This window comes from Chiloscyllium punctatum, chromosome 29 (assembly GCF_047496795.1).
Source record: "Chiloscyllium punctatum isolate Juve2018m chromosome 29, sChiPun1.3, whole genome shotgun sequence".
Classification (NCBI taxonomy): domain Eukaryota; kingdom Metazoa; phylum Chordata; class Chondrichthyes; order Orectolobiformes; family Hemiscylliidae; genus Chiloscyllium; species Chiloscyllium punctatum.
Window position 1 is genome coordinate 74,293,321 of NC_092767.1, and position 24,359 is coordinate 74,317,679.

At 43.9% G+C, this 24,359-nt stretch overlaps 2 protein-coding genes across 4 annotated transcripts in view; one reads left to right on the forward strand and one right to left on the reverse strand.

The window, feature by feature from the left end:
• The first annotated feature begins 6,198 nt into the window (after positions 1-6,198).
• On the forward strand, positions 6,199-10,859 carry opa3 (outer mitochondrial membrane lipid metabolism regulator OPA3). Its single transcript, XM_072549447.1, has 2 exons — positions 6,199-6,371; positions 8,315-10,859. The coding sequence occupies exons 1-2, from the start codon at positions 6,230-6,232 to the stop codon at positions 8,638-8,640; spliced, it is 468 nt and encodes a 155-aa protein (XP_072405548.1). The 5' UTR covers positions 6,199-6,229; the 3' UTR covers positions 8,641-10,859.
• A 6-nt stretch (positions 10,860-10,865) lies between these two features.
• ccdc61 (coiled-coil domain containing 61) overlaps positions 10,866-24,359 on the reverse strand; it is a 35,159-nt gene continuing 21,665 nt past the window's right edge. The window contains exons 10-14 of one of the 3 annotated variants that reach the window (XM_072549445.1): positions 23,062-23,198; positions 21,292-21,370; positions 19,246-19,309; positions 17,458-17,530; positions 10,866-14,848 (exon numbers count right to left, since the gene is read on the reverse strand). In XM_072549445.1, the coding sequence (XP_072405546.1) occupies positions 14,754-14,848; positions 17,458-17,530; positions 19,246-19,309; positions 21,292-21,370; positions 23,062-23,198 (448 nt within the window). In that variant the 3' untranslated portion in view covers positions 10,866-14,753. Of the gene's footprint in view, positions 14,849-14,874; positions 15,063-17,457; positions 17,531-19,245; positions 19,310-21,291; positions 21,371-23,061; positions 23,199-24,359 lie in introns of those variants that run through there. The other 2 variants (XM_072549444.1, XM_072549443.1) reach the window with 2 other exon arrangements.

Genomic DNA, 24,359 nt, shown 5'->3' on the forward strand with positions numbered 1-24,359 from the left:
ATCCACAAGCCGATTGGACAAAACGGCTGTCCATCACGGCCAGGGGGCCCCCTTCAGCTGATTGGACAACGTGGCCGCCGTTCGTCACCCGCGTCCCAACGTTTGATTGGATAGAACGGCTGACAATCACGACCGACGCCCTGCCCCGCCCCCACGCTCCAGGGGCAGGCACCGTCTCTGAATCGTCCTCCAGGCGAAAAGCAAGGGAACGTCCCCAAATCACAGCAGCCACCAAAAAGCGCAAAACAAAATGAGGAGGCAGAAGATTTTCCCTGCCTTCAGGGGAGGGGCTGAGAGGGGATTTGGGGGAATGGGTTGGGGTGGACGTAAAGATCCCGCGGCCACTGCTTTGAAGGAGATGTGGAGCGCGCTCCCCTCAGGTCAATGCCTTGGCCAATCTTCCTCCATTGGTCACCACCTCAAAAACAGATGTTGCTTTTTTGTGGGATCTTGCTGTGTACAAATTGGCTGCTGCATTTACTGCATTGCAACAAGGACGAACCTTCAGAAAGCTCATCATTGGCTGTAAAGCATCTTTGGATGTCCCTGAGGCGCTACATGAATGTAAGTTCTTCCAAATTCATTCAGCATTTTTTATGGTGTTGCACCACATACACACACACACACACACATATATGCACACACATTCAATAATATAAACACACGCTCATTCAATAATATAAATACACACACACACACACACACATATTGAATAATATAAACACACATACACTTGCACATTCAATAATATAAACACACACACTTCCAATAACATAAACACACATACATTCAATAACATAAGCACACATACACACATTCAATAATCAAAACACATATATTTGATATTATAAACACACACATTCAATAATATAAACACATATACACACATTCAATGATATAAACACACATATACACACACTTTCAATAATATAAACACACATACAAAATGTATTTGCTTTATTTTATTTATCCTTCTTTTGTAGAATAAATTTATGGTTTATTGTTAAAACCAAATCAGCAGCCTTGTGTGTAGATGTTTCAGTGAAAGTCTGACACAATAAATTACATAATAAACAAAATATGACCACGACGGATTATATTCTGGGATCAGACAACAAGGATCAGTGCTGGGTCCTCTACTTTTTATCATTTACATAAGTGATTTGGATGCTAGCATAAGAGTTAGTAAGTTTGCAGATGACACCAAAATTGGAGGTGTAGTGGATAATGAAGAGGGTTATCTCAGATTACAACAGGACCTTGATCAGATGGGCCAATGGACTGAGAAGTGGCAGATGGAGTTTAATTCAGATAAATGGGAGGTGCTGCATTTGGGAAAGCAAATCTTAGCAGGACTTATACTCTTAATGATAAGGTCTTAGGGAGTGTTGCTGAACAAAGAGACCTTGGAGTGCAGGTTCATAGCTCCTTGAAAGTGGAGTCGCAGGTAGATAGGATAGAGAAGAAGGTGTTTGGTATGCTTTCCTTTATTGGTCAGAGTACTGAGTACTGGAGTTGGGAGGTCATGTTGCGGCTGTACAGGATCTCAGGGAGAACATTGGACGGCATGGTGGCACAGTGGTTAGCACTGCTGCCTCACAGCACTAGAGACCCGGGTTCAATTCCTGCCTCAGGCGACTCTGTGTGGAGTTTGCACATTCTCCCTGTGTCCGCGTGAGTTTCCTCTGGGTGCTCCGGTTTCCTCTCACAATCCAAAAATGTGCAGGTTAGGTGAACTGGCCATGCTAAATTGCCCGTAGTGTTGGGTAAATGTAGGGGAATGGGTCTGGGTGGGTTGTGCTTCGGAGGGTTGGTGTGGACTTGTTGGGCTGAAGGGGCTGTTCCATACTGTAAGTAATCTAATCTAATCTACAGAACTAGCTCAAAGGTAGAAGACAGAGGGTGGTGGTGGAGGGTTGTTTTTCAGACTGAAGGCCTGTGACCAGTGGAGTGCCACAAGGATCGGTGCTGGGCCCTCTACTTTTTGTCATTTACATATGCGAGCAAAAGAGATGTAGTTAGTAAGTTTGTGGGTGACACCAAAATGCAGGCGCTGCATTTGGGAAAGCAAATCTTAGCAGGACTTATACACTTAATGGTAAGGTTCTAGAGAGTGTTGCTGAACAAAGAGACCTTGGAGTGCAGGTTCATAGCTCCTTGAAAGTGGAATCACACGTAGATAGGATAGTGAAGGAGGCGTTTGGTATGCTTTCCTTTATTGGTCAGAGTTTGGAGTATAGGAGTTGGCAGGTCATGTTGCAGCTGTACAGGACATTGGTTAGGCCACTGTTGGAATATTGCATGCAATTCTGGTCTCCTTCCTATTGGAAAGATGTTGTGAAACTTGAAAGGGTTCAGAAAAGATTTACAAAAATGTTGCCAGGATTGGAGGATTTGGACTATAGGGAGAGGCTGAACAGGCTGGGGCAGTTTTAACTGGAGCTTCAGAGGCTGAAGAGTGACCTTATAGAGGTTTACAAAATTATGATGGGCATGGATAGGGTAAATAGGCAAAGTCTTTTCTCTGGGGTCGCGGAGTCCAGAACTAGAGGGCATAGGTTTTTGTTAAGAGGGAAAAGATATAAAAGAGACCTATGGGACAACGTTTTCACACAGAGGGTGGTATGTGTATAGAATGAGCTGCCAGAGGAAGTGGTGGATGCGGGTACAATTGTAACATTTAAGAGGCATTTGGATCGGTATATGAATAGGAAGGGTTTGGAGGGAAATGGGCTGGGTGCTGGCAGGTGGGACTAGATTGGGTTGGGATATCTGGTCAGCATGGACGGGTTGGACCAAAGGGTCTGTTTCCGTGCTGTACATCTCTATGACTCTATGACATTCAATAATATAAACACACATACCCATTCAATAATATAAACATACATATACATACACTTCCACTAATATAAACACACACATTTGATATTATAAACACACACACATTCAATAATATAAACACACACACTTACATACAGACATTTTCAATATAAACACACACGCATTCAATAATATACACACAGACATTCAATAATATAGACACATACACACACACATTCAAGAATATAAACACACATACGTTCAAGAATATAAACACATACACACACATTCAATGATGTAAACACACATATACAATAATATAAAAATATACATACATTCAATAATATAAACACATATGTATATAATATATGAACACATACACACATTCAATAATATAAACACATACACATTTGATAATATAAACACACACATTCAATAATATAGACGCACCCATAATATGTTAACCCCAACACACATGCACACACATATAATATATAAACACACACACATACACATTCAATAATATAAGCACATACACACATCCAATAATATAAACACACTTTCGAATATTCTGGGTTGAATTTCCAAGTCAGTGTCAGTCTCCCAGACACGTTGGCCTCTCACCCCCACCCCTCCCCCGGCTACACCCCTTCTGCTCTAAGGAGAAGTCTGCCCATCTTCTCTAGGTGTACCCCTAATGGTTTATTGTATCGAGGGAGATCTGGAGAAATGGGGACAACTTATGGGGAATTTGCAAGCAATCCTGCCATCTAGTGTTGTCATACAGTAATGCAAATTAAATTAAAATTGGATAATGTTAAAAATCACACAACACCAGGTTATAATCCAACAGGTTTATTTGGAAGCACTAGATTTCAGAGCACTGCTCTTTCATCAGGTAACTAGTGGGGCAGGATGATAAGACACAGAATCTATAGCAAAAGATCAAAGTTTCATGCAATAGGGATAGGGTGGGGCAGCAAGTCTGGATGAGATGCCCTTTGCAGGGCTGGTGCATACTAAAGGGGCCGAATGGCCTCTGTCTGGACTGTAGGGATTCCATGATTCTATATCTTCTAAGTGAAGTAGTGATTTGTCTACAGAACATTCAATCTGGTCTGGTGCATTTGTTTCTAACACTGTGGTTTCCTCTAATGCAGACTGGGAGACTGCTCTACAAAACACCTACGTTCTGAATGCAATAATGATCCTTAGACTTTTAGTTCCCTGCCATTACAACACACCACCATGTTCCCTGGATGACATCTCTGTGTCAGGCTTGCTGCAGTGTTCCAGCGAAGCTCAGCACCAGCTCAAAAAACATCTCATTTTTGGCTTAGGGACCCTGCAAGCTGTTTCCTAGTTTGTGTAAAAAGGTCCAGTGTTCCAAGGAAGTACAAAGATAAGGCTGTTAGCTCTTCTTGAAGTGCATTATTGATCAGGAAAAACAAGCAGCCACCCTTAATCAAGCTGCATCAAGTTCATTGAGCTGCCCCAACATCTGAATGATGAGGCCGAGTGGCGAGAAGGAATGAAAAGGAAGCAAATCCCACACTCCAGGCCCCCTGTACCTTGTCGGATGGCCTGTCTTGTGTACCCAAAGATCCAGGAGTCGAGAATCAGTCAGTTAAGACCCAACCAGCAGAAACTCACTGAAATTGAGGGTCAACCGATGATGAGTCACAGGATGATGCAGCACAGAAGGAGGCCCTTAGGCCCATCATGCCAGTATCGGCCCCTTTATAGATTTGTCCCATTCCCCTTCTGTTTTTCTCATAGTCCTGTGAAATTTCCCTTGTCAATTCCCTGGAAGGTTATCATGAATTATCAACACTATTTGCATCAACAACAAAAACAGAATTGGCTAGAAAAGCTCAGCAGGTCTGACAACATCTGTGAAGAGAAATCAGAGTTATCTACCTGGACTTCAAAATGGCCTTTGACAAGTCATAGAGTCATAGAGATGTACAGCATGGGAACAGACGCTTCGGTCCAACCTGTCCATGCCGACCAGATATCCCAACCCAATCTAGTCCCATCTGTCAGCACCCGGCCCATATCCCTCCAAACCTTTCCTATTCTTATACCCATCCAAATGGTGCCGGACAGGAGGTTACTGAGTAAGATAAGGGCCCATGGTATCAAATGCAAGGTGCTAGCATGGATAGAAGCTTGGCTGTCTGGCAGAAAGCAGACAATGGGGATAAAAGGGTCCTTCTCAGGATGGCAGCCAGTGACAAGTGGTGTTCCACAAGGTTCAGTGTTGGAACCACAACTTTTCACTTTATACATTAACGATCTCGATGAAGGAACTGAGGGCATTCTGGCTAGGTTTGCAGATGATACAAAGATAGGAAGAGGGGCAGGTAGCATTGAGGAGACTGTGAGGCTGCAGAAGGATTTGTACAGATTAGGAGAGCAGGCAAAGAAGTGGCAGATGGAGTACAATGTGGGAAAGTGTCTTGGTAGGAAGAATAGAGGAATGGAGTATTTTCTAAAGGGAAGAAAATTCATAAGTCTGAAGTGCAAAGAGACTTGGGTGTTCTAGTCCAGAATTCTCTCAAGGTAAACTTGCAAGTTGAGTCAGTAGTTAGGAAGTCAAATGCAATGATGGTATTTATTTTGAGAGGACTTGAACATAAAAGCAGGTAGGTACTTCTGAGGCTCTATAAGGCTCTGGTCAGACCACATTTGGAGTATTGTGCACAGTTTCGGGCCCCATGTCTCAGGAAGGATGTACTGGCCCTGGAGCGTGTACAGAGGAGATTCACAAGAATGGTCCCAGGAAAGAATAGCTTAATATATGAGGAACGCTTGAGGACTCTGAGTCTATACTTGATTGAATTTAGAAGGGGGGGATCTAATTGAAATATGCAGAATACTGAATGGCCTAGACAGAGCGGATGTTGGGAAGATGTTTCCATTGGTAGGAAATATTAAGACCTGAGGGCACAGCCTTGGAGTAAAGGGAAGACCTTTTAGATCGGAGATAAAGTGAAAATTATTCAGTCAGACAATGGTGAATGTATGGAATTCACTGCCACAGAAGGCTGTGGAGGCCAGGTCATGGAGTATATTTAAGACTGAGATAGATAGGTTCTTGATTGTCAAGGGCTACAGGGAGAAAGTGGGAAAATGGGGTTGAGAAACTTATCAGCCATGATTGAATGGAGGAGCAGATTCAATGGGCTGAATGGCCTAACTTCTGCTCCAATATCTTATGGTCTTAAGTAATGATTATCAAAGGTTATGTTAACAAATGGACTTTATTGTTGTAAAGGATGGAGTGTTGGGCATTGGCCCTTTAAGAGAATGACGCTTTATGGGTGACGTAACATCACCAGGGGCGGTCAAGTGACGTCATCGAGAGGGCGGGACGTGTCCTGCGGAAGTGACGAAGGCGGTCGCCATGGTGGTCGGCGCGTTCCCCATCGCCAAGCTGCTGATGCTCGGGATCCGCCAGGTCAGCCGACCGCTCGCCAACTCCATCAAGGCCAACGCCCGGAGGAATGAGTTCTTTAAGCGCTATGTCTGCTTGCCCCCGGCGCAGGGTGAGTGAGGCAGCGACTCAGCCCGAAGCGGGTAGGCCGCTCGGTGAGGAGGGGGGGCGGGGCCTGATCGCCGGAAGTCTCCCCTCCGCCGACGGTGACAGACAACCATCCGGCCAATGAGGGGGGCGCAGGACTGGCGCCTTGACCAATCACGTTGTTGGTGGCGCTGATCGACAGCTGGAGGGGGGTGGTTCCTGGTGAATGTCACTTTGAGGCTTGAGAGAGGAACCACTAGAGAATGGTGCAGGAGGCCACTCAGCCCATCGCATCAGTACAGGCTCCCTGTGCATTTTCACTCAGCACCAACGTTTCTGTTAATAATACCTTGAAAGTGGAGTCCCAGGTAGATACAGTAGAGAAGAGACAAAATAAAAACCCTGCAGATGCTGGAATCCAAAGGAGACAGGCAGGAGGCTGGGAGAACACAGCAAGCCAGGGCAGCAACAGGAGTCAACATTCTGGGTATATCCCTTGTTCAGGACTGAGGTTAGAGGTATGGGGAACTGCAGATAAAAGGATGGGGAGAGGGGTAGAGTGGTGAGCTAGAGATAGGCGAACACAGGTAAGTGGGTATGACCAAGTTAGTTGATGGGAAGAATGAAAGAAAGCATATGGTACACTTGCCTGTATTGGTCAGAGTATTGAGTACAAGAGTTGGAAGGTTATGTTGCAGCTGTACAGGGCATTCGTTAGGCCACTATTGGAATATTGCATTCAATTCTGGGTCTCCTTCCTATCGGAAGGATGTTGTGAAACTTGAAAGGGTTCAGGAAAGATTTACAAGGACGTTGCCAGGGAGAGGCTGGGGCTGTTTTCTCTGGAGTGTCAGAGGCTGAGGGGTGATCTTAAAAGAGGCTATAAAATCATGATGGACATGGATAGGGCTAATAGACAAGATCTTTTCCCCAGGGTAGCAGAGTCCAAAACTAGAAGGCATAGATTTAAGGTGAGAGGGGAATGTTTTCACACAGAGGGTGGTGCATGTGTTGAATGAGCTGCCAGAGGAAGTGGGGGAGGCTCACACAGTTACAACGTTTAAAATGAATAGGAAGGATTTAAAGGGATATGGGTCAAATGGGTGTTTCAGTTTAGGATATCTGGTTAGCATGGACAAGTTGGACCAAAGAGACCATTTCCATGCTGTACAGCTCTAGGATACAGAAGGCTATGGAGGCCAAGTCACTAAAGATAGATTCAAGAGGAGAGGAGAGAAGAGAAGGGAAGGGTGAAGGTTTGTTGGGATGGGGAATGGATGAGAGGGTCTGAGGAAAGGGGGATGTGGTTGTGACAGGGAAGCTGGGAATTGGTGGGAGCAATGGAAAGTAAAAGAGTGCAGGGGATGGGGTAAATAGGGAGGTTAGGGTAATTGATAGGCAGGCTTTGGAGTTGTGAATCTGGCCACATAGGAATGGACTGCTACTCGTTACTGTCAATTTCATTGGATTTGGGCCCTTCAACAGATTCTCCTCCTGAAAGCTGTAATTTCAGAAAGGGCGGTGAAAAGAATAATTTGTGCATGCACTCCTTGATTGACTTCAACACCCAAAATGCTGATAATGTTCCCATCTGCCAGGGCTCTGGCTTGTTCCTGGTGCTCTGTTTCAGCTCTAATACCCCAAGGTAGAATTTTGAAAGTTGGCTATCTGTTCAACCACAGAGGGCATCATAGGTCAATCTGATCGAATATGCATACCTTCAAGCAAGATTTGGGGAAGGGCATGATTGGATAGTGATTGCAAGCAGAAGCTCTAGTTGGTTTTAACTAGAATGTGGAATGTCAGTCATGGTGTGCATAGCCTTTGGTGATGGAGGTGAATTTAGCACAGGCTGGGGATAGAAAGTTAACTAGGTGTTGGAGATGGACTGTTCGGGATTCGGCGTAAGTCCTGTAACAGATGTTGAGACAGAAACTGCGACCTGACCTGGTGGCCTTTCTGTTGCAGCCTATCACTGGATTGAAATGAAAACCAAGATGAGGATCATGGGGTTCAAAAGTGGTATGGTGCAACCCTTGAGCGAGGAGGTCGCAGCAGACCTGGGCGCTGAGCTTCTGGGAGAGGGCATTGTATTCTTCATCGGAGGCGCCTGCCTCTTTGCCGAGTACATGAGGCAGTCCACCAACTCGGCAAGAAAAGAGGAAGAGCTGAACAGCACGCTGCAGAACCTGCAGGAGCAGGTTGCCCAGCTCTCCCTGACTATCGAGGAACTTGACGCCCGGATCCGAGAAAACAATCGTCTTATCCACTCACTCCCTCAGCCCTCGAAGTAGCACTCTGAGCTGAGGTTTGAGGGAGAGGGTTGGGGGAAAAAAAACCTCCTTGATGGGGATGAAAGTCGCCCCCAGTTCAGACAGCTGCTTGGGTTTTAAAAAACTCTTCCAAGTGAGTCCTGCTATATCGGGATGTGGGAGCGGGGGGGGGCGGTGGCAGTTTGAGCACTGAAGACTAATCCCTTGCCTGCTATAAATACCTCCAATTTTGACATGCACACACGTTGATGCTGTAAATTCCTTAGTCCTGTTTGTACTTTTGTTCGAATTCATGGCTGTATAAACCATCGTTTGGGCTATCACAGTGAGTGTGCCTTGGAACCCCTGTAACAGTTTGGCAATCATGTGAGTTTAAATTTTGCCAGGTTGCATTGGACCATTCCCTGGTTTCGTGCCACATAGCGACTTCACATGGGAAGAACCATCAGCTGGAAGGAACGATAGACTCATAACAGTGCCTTGCAGAAACTGCCTTTGGGAACCCATGTCACCCTGACTTGCCTTGTTTGAGTAAAGCAAGTCTCTCTGTCTCGTCCACAATAGCGTCTACTGCCTGGAAAACACTATTGTCTTTGGGAAATTTGGCCAAACAGTGTACTTCTCAACATGCAACGTTGCCACACTTGAGTTTATGTTCCTGTCTGCATTTTAGTTTTGTGTACGCCTGGAACAGCAGATGTATTAAAGATTTTAAGACTGGACAATGACAAGAAACACACATTAGGATGAACTGTGACTTTTCTTTTTTGCAATCTTTAACAGTATGCTAAAGATGTCCGGTAACAAGACAATAGGTAAAATTTTAAAGGGATAGCAAACACAAATTTATGTAAAGAAATGACAACATGGCACCCCAACAGCTTCAGACAGGGAACAGATGTCTGCGCTTAGTACCCCACCTTCTGATCTTATATTGCAGTTAGACTCACCTGGTGTTAGTGTCCGAGTCAGTGATTATTTACAAGTAAAATGTCGATCATGTTTCTTCATTTCTGATGGAGTTGTAAATTTCAGCAGTAAAGGGCTGAATTTGGTTTCCATTCTATTAACTGTAGCATGTTTTTTTTTGTTGTTGGTGGGAAACGGATTGAGGTTCCTCCCCTGTACCTTTCTCCTCAATCCTGCCACACTGTTAATATTTTGCTAAAGTACATAGATGTACGACATCAAGTTGAGCTGTGCAAACTCACTGTGGCAAAAAAAGGCCTTTCTGAATCTGTGGTTTAATCCCAGGAGTGTTCAAAGGTGGGTGATGCTTGAGTAAATGTTAGGTGTCTGCCTGGGGTAATGAATTAAGGGTGTATTTAAACCATCATTTTAGCTTGGTTCTCAAATTGGCAACATGATGCAGGGAGACTCAACACTTTGTAGTCATGTCAGTTGATTTAGAATTATGCTTGCTCTATGACCACTTTCTCACAAGTACCACTGTTTTATTGAAATTACACTTGAGTATTAGGCATTGGCTTCATTAAGATGTTTTCACATCTAGAATAAATTTGTGAAGGCCAAATTGTCACTTGTAATGATACAAATGGACTAAAGTGTTACAGTTTCATCAGCATTATAGTGGCTGGGAGTGGTGTGGTCCTGTTAAAATGGCTAGTGTGGTGTACCTCCAAATTTCACATGCAGGCCAACTGTGGCTGAGAGGAAAGCTCGCTTGCCTGTACATCAAGTCCCAATTCAGAGACTGGAGCATAGTATGTTTGACTGATACTCCCAGTACAGTACTGTGTCACTGGTGCAGTGTTGGAGATGCTACCTTTCAGTAGCAAACACTGGTCTGTGATAGTGATGTCAACAGCATAGGTTCAATTCCTACACAAGCTGAAGTTACCAAGAAGGCTTCTCCTTCTCAACCACTTCCCCTGGCCTGAACCATAGTAACCCTCAGGTTGAACCACCACCAGTTCTCTCTGACTTCAATGTGAGTGTGTACCTATAGTCCAGTAGGACTTTGGCTCCTGCATTTTTTTAAGAAAAAGCAATGGTTACTTGACTCTTGACATTAGACTATTGTAACCCTCTCAGTTTCTCCGTCCATCCCTCCCCCAGCAGTCTCTGCTCATTCCCCAAGATTGCAAAGGCCAGATGTGGAGTGTCATGGGGTAGTAGACAGAGATCTGCGAGTGTGTGTGTGTGGTCTCAGCGCTGTGATCTTTGCTTTAATGACTGGAATGCCCACTTATCTTGTAATAAAAGATTTATTTACAAAACATTGTAAAATAATAAATAAAATCTATTGATGACAATGTGATGTTTTAAAAACTGGAATATAATGAAGCCTAGTAACAGTAGGCTTGCCCACCAAGCATGCTTAAGGACAACAGCAAATTGTAACTGTCTGCCAAATCTTTATCACTCTTCCTGTTGATGGTGGCGATGGACTAAGGAAGAGCTGCAGAAATTAATGTGGAGTCTGAAATTAGAAGCAGTTTAATTATGACCACAGGATGGCCACTAAACCTACAACTGAAATAAGCACCTTGCACCTCATACTTTTAAACTGCCAGCTTTGTAGTAACTATGCACTACTCATACCTCATTAAGTACGAAAGAACCTTTGCTATAGGTTAAAGCTGCCTTGGTGAAAATCAGACACAGAGCTGCAAGTCTGATATCAAAACGTGTCTGAAACCAAACGGTCAGAATGTCAACTGCACTATTAGTTTTGGATGCTGATTGAGCATTTTGAGTTTTTAAATTCAAGATTGGGATGTAGAAGAGCTACAGCAAGGAGGTTACTGAGTCATCCACAAGTTACAGCTTCAACATCCAGCTCAGTGTGGCACAGGTAAAACTCTTATTACAAAAAGATTGCTGCTATCCTCGACAGCACCATCTAAGCTGCTAGTGAGGAAATGAATTTGACGACTAACTGGGATTGAGCTCACCGGAACCCGAACCCAAACTAAAACAAACGTTAAAATAAAAATGGATCGTAAAAATGGATTCCTCAAACTAAATCTGAAGCATTGTATCAAGTTGTGAGAATTTAGCCACTGGAAATAAAAAATAAGCACAGTATTTGCAAGCATTGGTCACATCATACAGATGGCAGCAGAAACTGTGGCACTGTTGCAAGTTTTAGTCACCCAGGGGTACCCTCAACACATCCCAGGCCATCCCTGGAAAACAGCAAAGGCTGAATTTATTTAAGGGCAAGTTGGATGGATTTCTTAGTTTAGGGGCAAGACAGGAAAGTGGAACTTTGGACCTGATAAGATCAGCCACAATCTTACTGTACAGTGGAGCAGGCACAAGGGACTGAATGACCTCCTCATACCCTGAGCTGATAATTCAGAACCAGATTTCACAAGACACCACAAATTTCCCACAAACACATTTCACTCTTGAATTACATCCAGTTTGCCATTACATTTACTTCAAAATTAAGTCTAAAAAAATTAATAAAAACATGTTTAAAAATGGACATGAACTGACTAGGTCAAAATCCACAGTAGCTGGTCAGTCTGCAATTCTCCAGACACCATTACACAAGCAGCACAGGGGAGGGTCATCTGAAAGTCACAGACAAGATTAAAAACAGCAAAGGTTTCTCAAGTGTTGCTGTGCAACTGGTTTGAGAGAGATTTCAAGAGGTGAAACAGGGAAAATAGAAACAAACAGAAAGCTGCATAATCTACAAATACAGAGAGCATTCAGGCAAAGTCACTTTAGAAATCATGCACCTGATTCTTAAGAGTGAAAGGTCTCGGTTGGCCGAAAAGTCTTGAGTGGTAATCTTACTGCAGAGCAAAAGAACGTTGAAGGGAATAGAAAAGGTAAATACCAACTATTACTTAAATTGCTGCTTTAAGGCTGAGAGAGAGAGAGAGACAGACAGAGAGAGAGATATTCTTGATCAGTCGGGGAAATCAAGGGTTACAGGGAAAGGGCAGGAATGTGGACATGAGGAGTATTGGATTAGCCATGATCATATTGCATGTCTTAAGGGGCTGAATGGCCTCTTCCTGTTCTTATTCCACTCGTAACAGGCATCAGTGGAAACTGCAATGGGTAAATTTTGAAATGATATTCAGGAATCCTTCAAAAACGAACTTCTAGATATGTTGTAAGTATTAAATAAATAAATTGATGCTAAAATAGGGACACAAATCATTCTGATTAAATAGTCTTTCTTTATAATAGGAGAGATTGGGCCTGTTTTCTTCAGAGAGGCATTCTCACAGAAACTTACAAAATTCTTAAAAGGATTCAACTGTGTGGATGTAGAAAGAATGTTTCACTGGCTGTGGGTCTCAGTTTCACAGTAAAGGGGGGATTTATTCACACTCTGGGTTAGTAAATCTTTGGAATTCTTGACCTAAGAAGGTTGCGGAGGCCCAAACACTTCAGTAGTTTCAAGACAGAAATCGATAGGTTTCAAGAGACTAATGACATGAAGGGTTATGGGGTTACGTGGGAAAATAGCACAGCAGGCTCAATGGGCTGAATGGCCTATTCTTGGTCCCATGTAGCTAACAATGATACCATTGTAAAGTTATTCTGCCTTATGTTTTTTTTTTGGTGCTGCGTCCAGACCTTTCAGGAGTGGAATCAAGAAACACTGTTTTCATTTTCTGTCGTTCATCGCCTGCCAAAGTGCCAGAGAAACTCAGCAGGTCTGGTGGCGTGTGTGGAGAGAGAAACAGTCAACACTGAGGGTTGAGTGCGGTTCCTCTTCAGAACGAAAGGGTGGTAGAAATAGGATGGGTTTTATGCCATAGGTAGGCAGCAGGAGGCACTGTAGAACAATGAGAAGGTCAGAAAGCAGAAGAGATAAAATTATGGAACAATAGGCAAAGAGAGTGAAGAGAGGGGTTTGGAACTCACTTTCAAAGACAGCAACAAGTGCTAGCTAAATCCATTATTAATTTTGAATCAAATTTAGTCTGTTGGCCAAAGGCATGGATAGGAGTCAAAGGAAGGCAAGTGGAGCTCAGTTGCAGATCAGACAAGAGCTCAAGGAATGATGAGTAAGGAGCAAGGGGCTAAGTGACTGACTCCTTATTCCCAGACCACATTTAGTTCATTGGACAACCATGTGTGTCTTCTGCCCTGGTCTGATATGGGAATTACAAACAGGGAATCTAGCACTCAGTTACTTCATACAGCTCTGTGAATATTGTACAGGACACTGGGGAGAACCACAATCTGTATTCATGTTAAAACGATGTGGAGGTGCCAGTGTTGGACTGGGTGGTCAAGGTCAGAAGTCACACGACAACAGGTTCAGTCCAACAGGTTTATTTGAAATCACAAGCTTTTGAACCCTTCGTGGGCTGAATTTTGAAAGCTTTTGAAATAAATCTGTTGGACTATAACCTGGTGTGTTTTGGAGATGCCAGTGTTGGACTGGGATATACAAAATTAAAAATCACACAACACCAAGTTATAGTCAAACAGGTTTAATTGAAAGCACAAGCTTTTGGGTGAAGGATCAGCACTCAAAGCTAGTGTGCTTCAGGTTATAGTCCAACAGGTTTAACTGGAAGCACACTAGCTTTCAGAGTGCTGCTCCTTCATCCAAAAGCTTGTGCTTTCAATTACACCTGTTGGACTATAACCTGGTGTTGTGTGATTTTTAACTCTGGTGTTGTGTGACTTTCTGACTTCATGTGAAAAGTTTGGGAGTCCATTTTCACCAGCCACTGGTTGCGATCTCCCAAGTGAGGAACTACCAGGATAGTCAACTGGCTAGAAATTGGTTACACCTCGTCAAAACCAGCTCCAGACACACAACAATCTCGGTTAATCATTCTATAGTGTTGCATTTTGGCCACGAGGTTTATCAAATAGTGTAATAGTCACACAAAAGGTGACAACTCTCACCGATTGCCCAGAAACTTATCCTATTTTCTATATAAAAAACAAAAGAAAATTCCTATCTGCAGCAAACAAATCTAGTCATTCAGTTCTTCCATCTAGTCTGAGAAAAGGAGGGCCGGTTTAGCACACGCAGGTTGGCTGCTTCTGACCTGGGCTACACGGGTGGTGTCGGGCAGGTTGTGTCTGTGCCCACACGCTCCTGCCTCACCCTGCCCTCCGTCCCCTCCCGTGCCCTCAGTTTGTCATACAGCACCCGCCGGAAGGATCTGTTCCTCAGCTCACTCGGTCCGTGCGCCAAGCTTCTCCATGTACTCCTGCAACGCGTTGAGCCTGGCATCGATTTCAGAAAGGTCGCACGAGTCTAGATAATTTTCTGGAGGGAGTGGGGGAAGAAAGGCTTTTAGACGATTCCACCTTTGGAAATCCAACTCGGTATCAGAGTTGTGCTAAACACATAAACACTACTTTGTTCCTCTGCTTGCACACTTGCTGAGCCAGGTAGTTTCCGCACCACATCTGCACGGCCGACGGCTCCTTCGCCCGGTTCTTCTTGCTCTCCAACAGGAATCTTGCACCCAGCAGTGGGGCTGAAATCAGGGGTTCAGGTTATAGCAAGAGGAATGGAATGTAAATGTAGGCATGATTCGCTACAGGCGTACAGGGGGTCGGGGACACCACATCTGGAGTACTGTGTACAGCTTCAGCCTCCTTAGGACATTATTGTATTGGAAGCGGCTCAGAGGGTTTACTCTTGGCAGTTAATGTACGAGGAAAAGGTTGGATTAAGTTCAGCCTGTATCGATCGATTTTAAGAGAACGAGAGGTGACATTACTGAGACATACAAGATCCTGAACAGACTGGTCCGGGCCAAAAAAAAGGTGTCTCCCTTTGTCGGAGTGTTTGGAACTAGGGGACACAAAAGGGTGGAGATAAGGAGGTATGTTGACTCTCAGAGGGTCTGAATTTATGGATGTCTTCCCCTAATAGCAATGGGGGCGGATGGGGGTCAAAGTGTACTGGAGGTAGGCAGGAAAGTGAAGCTGAGACCACAATCAAATCAGCCATGATCATACTGAATAGCCTACTGCTCCGAATTTGTACATTATTTGTAAGATGCACAAAACCAGTATTCCTGATCTACAACGAGCTTAAGGGATATTTCACCACCTAGGGGGCTCTCCCTCTAGGATTCAGGCACTCCCCACCTGAATGCTTTTCTCCTTCCATTCTGTGGCACCATGTAATCTATCCTCAATCCCCTCCCATTTCTCATCCACATGCTGTCCTTTGGCAAAAACACATTTCACACTGACACCAACGCACCCACCATCTACCTCACCATCACCCCTTCAACTGTTCACTTGCTGAAGTTATCGCTCAAATCAAAGCGAAATGCTGCAGATATTGGAAAAAACTTACATAAATACAGGAAGTGACAGAGAAACTGAGCAGGTCTGGTAGCATCTGTGAAGAGCACAGTGTGACTCAAACTGATAAGCTCTGAAGAATCATACTGGACTTGAAACGTTTCTCTCTCCAGAACCATAGAGTAAAACAGCACAGGAAGAGATCTCTCGGTCCAACCAGCCCATACCAACCATAATCCCAAATTAAACTAGTCCCACCTGCCCGCACTCTCGGACCATCTCCCTCCAAACACCTTTTATTCATGTACTTTTAAACATTGTAACTGTACTTGCATCTAACACTTTTTCTGCACACACATTCTACATACAGATTACCCTCTGTGTAAAAAAAACAAATTGTCCATTATGTCTTTTTAAATCTTTCTCCTTTCACCTTAAAAGTATGCCCCCAGTCTTGAAATGCCCCACCCTACAGAAAAGACACCTGCCATTCGCCCCTCATGATTTTATAAACCTCTATAAAAGGTCACCCCTCAACCCCCTACGCTCCAGTGAGAAAAGTCCCAGCAGATCCAGACACTCACTATAACGGAAACCCTCCATTCCCTGGTAAACCTCTTCTGAACCCTCTCCAGTTTAACAATGTCCTTTCTCATAACAGGGCGACCCGAACTGCACACAGTGCTCCAGAACAGGCCTCACCAACATCATGTACATCCTCAATGTTCCAACTCTTATACTCAAAAGGTGTGAACAATAAAGGCAAGCATGCTAAAGCTAAACAGCGGAGTTTCTCTGGGATTTTCTTTTCATCTTAGCCTAAAGATGATCAGGCTGCTTGTCCGACATCCAGCTTTGAAGCAGCAGAAATTTCCTCCAACTTCACACTGGGGAGAGGTTCCAGCCCAATTTAACACTGGGGAGAAAAGTTTCTAGCTCCTGCTTGAGACCTTGTTCCCTAGTTACTGACTCCATCCCTCTCCCTGGCGACTGAGTGTTTGCAAGCTGAGTCACATTGATTCAAAGTTAGGCTTCTGCTCAAGATTTTCTTCTCATTCTTGGAACATCAACTGACATTTCTCCTATTTCCTCTCATCTGCTACTGAAAGTGTCCTTCATCCCTTTGCTACTTTGAGTGGACTATTCCGATGCAGTTTTGGCTGGTCTCTCACACTGCTGTCCAAGTCAAATTCCACTCCACCATCATCCCTATGCTCGCCAACCGACACTGGCGTTCAGAAAAGCAACAATGCAGTTCTCCAATCCTCACTTTTGTATTCATATCCTTCCCAGGCCTCATCTCTATAACCTCCTCCAGGCTCATGACCATCCAAGATCTCAGCACTCCTTTAACTCCGGCCTCTTGAGATTTTAATCACTCTGTGCCTTCAAATGCCTGGGCCCTAAACTCTGCAATTCCCTCCGTAAACCCTCTCCACTTTGATGTCCTTCTTAAGATGTCAAACCTACACCGTTGACCCTATGTTTGACCATATGAGATGGTGGAATACTTTATTCTTTATTGCAATGAAGCAACTTGGAATGTTGTAATATGTTAAATTCGCTGATGTTCAGTGCAAGGAACTATTACATTGTATAGAACCATGTGCTTACCTTTGTCAGATACCTTGTTTTGTTTAGTTGGAGTGCTGGCTAAACGTTTCTTTGCTTTTGGTTTCCTTTGAGGCTGGAAAAAACATAACAAAGAGGCTGAGACTTCATTGAATCACAGCACAATGGAGGCCACTCAGCCTCTCTCTCCAGTTCTATCCAATTAGCTGCAGTTCCCTTCCCTTTCTGGATGGTCTGCAGATTCATTCCTTTCCAAGCATCAGTATGCTCTCTCAAAATCTGCCATCTCAGGACCAAGACTATGTTGGATTTTGAATTCTGGCTCAGGAGGGAGGAAATGGACTGGTGCCATGATACACTGCATGCTGTCTGTCATGCACACCTAAAAACTGAACCGTCCACTTCCATTTGTGCCAAAGATCGAGTCCTTGTACTAACTGTGGTCCCAAGCATGGCTAAGCATTTAAGAAAGATTGCAATGGTTAAAGTTTTAGCTTAATTTCTCTATTTTTTGACTTAATACTAAGAGTGACTGTAATGTTTAACTTTCTTCTTTATTTCTTTCTACCTTGCTCTTAAGTTTTTGTACCTAGCAGCTTGTACCTAAGATTGGCACTTGTGGTGACACTGAAGATTTTTCACAGTACTCCGGTACTTGAGTAGAGTCATACAGCATGGAAACAGACCCTTCGGTCCAACTCGTACACGCCGACCAGATATTCCTAAATTAATCTACTCCCAATTGCCAGCACCCGGCCCGTATCCCTCTAAACCCTTCCAATTCATATACCCATCCAGATGCCGTTTAAACGTTGTAATTGTACCAGCCTCCACCACTTCCTCTGGCAGCTCATTCCACACATGCATCACCCTCTGCATGAAAAAGTTGCCCCTTGGGTGCCTTTTATATCTTTCCCTTCTCACCCTAACTTTATGCCCTCTAGGTTTGCATGCCCCTACCCCAAGGAAAAGACCTTGACTATTTACCCTATCCATGTCCCTCATAACTTTATAAACCTCTATAAAGCCTCTGCTGCTCCAGGGAAAACAACCCCAGCCTATACATCCTCTCCCTATAGCTCAAACCCTCCAACCCTGTCAACATCCTTGTAAATCTTTTCTGAACCCTTTCATGTTTCACATCATCCTTTCTATAGCAGGGAGATTAGAACAGCATTCCAAAAGTGGCCTAATCAGTACATGTGCCGATTAAGTCTAAATTTAAAACTATAACATTTAAAAGGCATCTGAATAGGAAGGGTTTAGAGGGATATGGGCCAAGTACTGGCTAATGGGACTAGATTAGGTTGGGATACCTGGTCGGCATAGATGAATTGGAGCAAAGGGTCTGTTTCCATGCTGTACATCTCTATGACTCTAAAGATGGAGAAGGAACAGCAGAGGGAAGGCGATGAAATTTATAAGTGCCTCTCACAAAGAGTCAACATCAGGACTATATCTCAATTAGTGTCACTATACAAGAAGCTAAATGATCATTGTTTGTGGGAGCGTGCTGTGAGCCCTGTTCCTTACATTACAACTGTGACAGCACTTCCAATGTACATGATCAGTTGTAAAGTTGGGACATCCCGAGATTGTTAAAGGCACTATAAAACTGCAAATGTTTCTTACTATCTACTGTGAAATTTAACCTTTAGAAATAGTGTTATCCTGAGACAATGAGAGCCGTTTTCAGCAGCACATTCAGACATGGTCCACAGTAGAGGATGGTTTGACTGGTGAACAGAGTTCAAAGCAAAATCATGCTATAAATTACAGGGTACATAACTTGTGGGATTCTGGCTTTCCGTTGATCAGGAACCTACTCACCAAGTTTGGACTGCTCCAAGATGCCAATCCCAATGGCCGTTTAGGTTTTCTGCTTCTCTGCAATCTGTTATTGGAGGGGGCAGCAATGAGCAAAATAAAAAAAAAACATTATTCTCTTAGACTAGTTACAGACTGCTGGATATTTTAGTAAAGTTTCAACAAGAGGGAGTGATTAAATCTGCAATTCCTCATCTGTGCTGTGAGTGTCCTGAATTATACTGAGTGGTCAGATAAATCAGGACTGACCAGTGAACCATATAAACCTGAAAGAAAACCAGAAATTGCTAGAGAAACTCAGCAAGTCTGGCAGCATCTGTGGAGAGAAAGCAGAGTTAATGTTTCTAATCCAGTGACCCTTCTTCAGAACAGGTAAACCTGGAATCTGACACAAAGCATCTTAAACACAAAGGCCATTAACTAAATTGTGCTTGAACTTTCTGACTGAGCTATCTAGTTGGTTGTATTCCCCTGCTCTTTCACCCTTGACCTGCAATTGTTATTGAAATACACATCCAAGTTCTATGAAATTTTAGTTCACAGTAAGTTTTCTTGAGGTAGAAAGAAACGGCAGGTTACTTGTAACATACAGTGTGACACTGATGTGTCACTACAGATTTCTGATTGTGGTTGATGTTTTAACAATATCTGGGACCATAGTCAAAAGCTGGTCAGTCAGTCACAGTGCATCTCTGCAGCTGGAACACTCCTGTTTCCAAGTTGCTAGGTCATGGGTCCAAGCCTCACAGCATCTAATCTGAGTGCAGTACTGAGGAAGCAATACATGACTAGAAATGTCATCTTTTAGTTATGAGATCAAACTGAGGCCCTGCCTACCTGCTCAGGTAGACATGGGAGATGCCTCTACCACTATTTGAAGAGTTAAGTCTTACACTCACAACCGGAGCTGTGCAGAGGTTTTATTTAGACATTGTACAACTGTCAGTAGGGTATCAGGCTGGAATACTAAACCACACCGCACCAGGGGGTTGATGACAGAGGATAGATCAAGCTGTGTTGGGTGTTTGGATGCGAAGTGAACTGATTGAACATAACAGGTCATTGGGGGACAATGGTTTCTCTCATGGCAAATATTTACAAGTGGGAGCACACTTTAAAGATAAGGAGTCTCCTGTAGAAGATGAAAATGGATCTCTTCTCTCAAAGGGGTTGTTAATATTTTTTAAAAATTCATTCATGGGATGAGGGCAATGCTGGCTAGGCCAGCATTTAATGCCCATTGCTAATTATCCAGAAGGCAGCAGAGAGTCAACCACATCGCTGTGGGACTGGAATCACGTGTAGGCTAGATCAGGCAAGGATGGCAGTTTCCTTCCTTAAAAGGACATTTGTGAGCCAGATGGATTTTCCGAGAATCGACAATGGATTCATGGTCATCATTACACTCTTAATTCCAGATTTATTGTTGAATTCAAATTCCGCCATTTGCTGTAGCGGGATTCGAACCCGCGTCCCTGAATTTCTCTGGATTAACAGTTCAGTGATAGTACCATGAGACCATTCTCTCCCCTTTTTGGAATTCTCATCCAGACCAGAGCAGAGACAGCAATGGAGACTGGTTTGGTAAACATACTCTGGGCTGAATTAGACCAATCTTTAACAAAGGACAGGCAGGAAAAGTTGAGGCTCACAGTTAGATCAGCCATGACCTTACTAAATGACGCAGCAAGCTGGAGTGGTCAAACAACCAAGTGGGCCGATGATGCAAACTGATGACAAGAATACGGATTCATTTCTGTACTGGCTGAAGACACCACAAAGACTTTGTCTTCTTAACTTTGCCCGAGATGTGGCGATTCTTAGGTTGAATTCATCCACAGCCATCTTGCTCTAATGAGACAGCAGCCTATGGTCCTGTGACACGTTGGAGATTTTCAGGTAGCTCCCCCCCCACCCCACACAAACAGTGATTGCTGGTGGTAGGAGCAACTTAATATGGAGATCACAAAAAACAGCCCAGAGAACTTTAAAATCAATTCATTAAACAAAGCGATTGACAACACTGGTCACTTGGAGTCAAATATCTACCTTGACTTGGCATGTCCTCTGCTATCTTCAAAATCACTGAGTGAGCTTGCGGAGGAGAATCGGCTCCGGTGAAATTCCGCTACACAATAGGAGATGCAACAAGGTCAGTAAAATCACAAGGGCCACAGAAGAATCAACCCACTCCTGAACCCGAGAGGCGCAGAAGGGACATTGAGTCATAGGGCACTTCAGCCTAACTTGTCCATACTAACCAGGTCTCCTAAACTGAACTGGTCCCATTTGCCTGTGTTTGGCCCATATTCCTCTAAACTTTTCCTATCCATGTACCTGTCCAAATGGCTTTTGTTCAACAAACGCACCACCTTCTGCGTGAAAAAGTTGCCCCTCAGATGCCTTTTAAACCTTTCCCTATGTTCTTAAATCAATGCTCTCTACTTTTTGACATCTTTACCCTGGGGAACAGACCTTTGCTATTCACCTTGTCTATGCCCTCATGATATAAAGTCACCTCTCCGCTTCCTATGCTCATGATGCATCGATGGATACACACACACACACACTCCTGCTCTCTTCCTTCCTGCACATCTCCAAGCGGTGGATACACACTCCCTGCCCTCCCAAACCCCAAGACCTGGCAGATTTTTCTTCAAACAAGTTAATATTTCATCTACATCTATTAGGTGCCTTTAATACTTCTCTTCAAAGGTCAAAGCGCTTAACATTCTCTCATCATTCCTCACATGTTGTCATCTGCATTCTCAGACTCAGCTGTTGTGTTTACTTTAGGGCCATCACCAACTTTGACAAGCTGATCATCAGTTTATTATCCAAATAAACTATGCTGCAAGCACTGAACTCAGACAAACACAACCAACTAGACTAGAATACAAGAGCAGGGATTACTGCTGAGGCTCTGGTCAATTTTGGAATATTGAGAGCAGTTTTGGGCCCCTTACCTAAGGACGGATGTGCTGGCCTTGGAGGGGGCCCAGGGGAGATTTACAAGAATGATCCCAGGGATAAGGGGCTTGAGGAGTCTGGGTCTGCACTTGGGAAGGACTGGGGGCAATCGGATTGAAATACAGAATACTGAGAGGCCAGGATACAGTGGACGTGGAGAAGATGTTTCCCCTCATTAGGAGAGACTAGGATCCAAGGGTACAGCCTGAGAGTGGAGGGACAACCCTTTAGAACTGAGAGGAGGAAGAATTTCTTCAGCTAGAGGGTGGTGAATCTGTGGGACACATTGCTGCAGAAGGTTGTGGAGGCCAAGTTATTGACTGTCTTTGAGACAGAGGTGGATAGGTTTTTGATTAGTAAAAGCAGGAGAATAGGGTTGAAAAACATATCAGCCATAGTCGAATGATGGGGCAAGCATGATGGGTCGAATGGCCTACTTGTGCCGATATACCTTATGTTCCCAAGAAGGTTCAGAAAAGGATCTTTATGGTACACTCAAGATCTACTTGTATCTCTAATGCAACCCATACGGCAAATTCCCATGACTTCCAGCTATAACCACATGTTGCTTCCATCCTGTTCTCAATGTATTACTGGCCAATTTGAGGTAGCCAATTAATTACATTTAAAAACGTCATCAAAACTCCATAAGACGAGAGTTCTGAAGTGGGAGAGATTTCTCAGTCTTCCCAACATTTTCACAAAAGCTAACAGAATTTCGAACATATTCTGGTTCATTTCGTCCCCCTGAATTTGGTCAAATTGGTTGTAGAAAAATCTCCTGACATTCAGGTTCAGTGGAAGTGGGGCCCGATTGTCAGCTTTTCTAAGATCAGCCCGTACCCTTACCCGATGAGCTCCGCCCACGACTGTGACCACTTGTTTGTACTTTGCTGGCACTGCCTTCGCGGGAGCAGTTCTTGGATTTCGACCTTCCTCGCTCCTCACCGGTCAGGAGGTTCATGCCCCTGTAGATCCTCCTCAAGCTGCAGAGGGGAGAGAGGGAGACAGAGTGGAGGAGATGGAGGGAGATAGGGTCACATCACAGGGTAAATCCTTCTGCTTAATTTAAAACAAAAAAATTCACAGTAATCTGTGAAAATTCGAGAGGCCAAGAGCTATTTAAAGTAAAAATTAACAACTTATTTCTTAAAGTATAAGAGAGAATAATTATCTAACAACTATTTACAACTCCTTTCTCTAATCTATGTTATATTTTCCCTTCTATAATACTAATCCAATAAAACCCCAATACAAGATTTGCTGAAAAATTCAAATTTCAAAACCAGGCAGCTGTCGAATCTTCCCTTTGTATCTTCCTCTGTAGATTGGCTCTTCAGGTCAGTGCTGATGTATTTTCTCTGTGCAAACTCCTTCTCTAGACAGGTACCTCTCAGAGAGTTCAGCGCACACACTTCTCAGGCATGAAATTTGGTCCCATATCAGTGACTGCAGCTCAAGGTCAATACTGTCAAAGCCCATGCACTATTAAAGGCAGTGCAGCACTGTCAGAGGCACCATTTTTCTGATGAAGTGAAAAATCAAGTCCTTGACTACCCTCCCGGTTGAACATAAAATCTCCCAAAGCAACTATTTTGAAGGGAAGGGGAGTTCTCAGCAATGGCTTGGACAATTTCTATCCCTCAACCAACCCCTCAGTTCTGGCAAAACATACAACGTTGACTGCTTCTCTCTCCACACATGGCACCCGAGGGCTTCCAGTACTTGCCTTTATTTCAGGATGCCAGTAATCGGGTATTTTGCAAGGAAGTACAAAGTTGATTTTTTACAACTTGGCATTAAGTTCAACCCTTGAATCACTGCAGCCCCTCAGGATTGCTGAGGGAAGAGATTTTGATGGTAGATTTGTGCAATAGTGGGTAATCACAGAATAAGAAAATACTGAGGTCATCCACATTAAAGTGGAGTCTCTCCCCGAATTCCTCACAGAGCCCAGGGCACCTGCAAGAGACTGAACCAACCTAGCTGGAGTTCGCAAAGTACATTCAATACCAGCGGCTTCACTTAGTTTCTTCGTTAGTGCATGTCTCAATGTTATCCACACATCCAATTTGACTGTTTCCCCTTCTTTTTAACCTCAATTTCTGCTTCAATTGTTGCCAGGACAAAGCTATCAGGTTTTCATT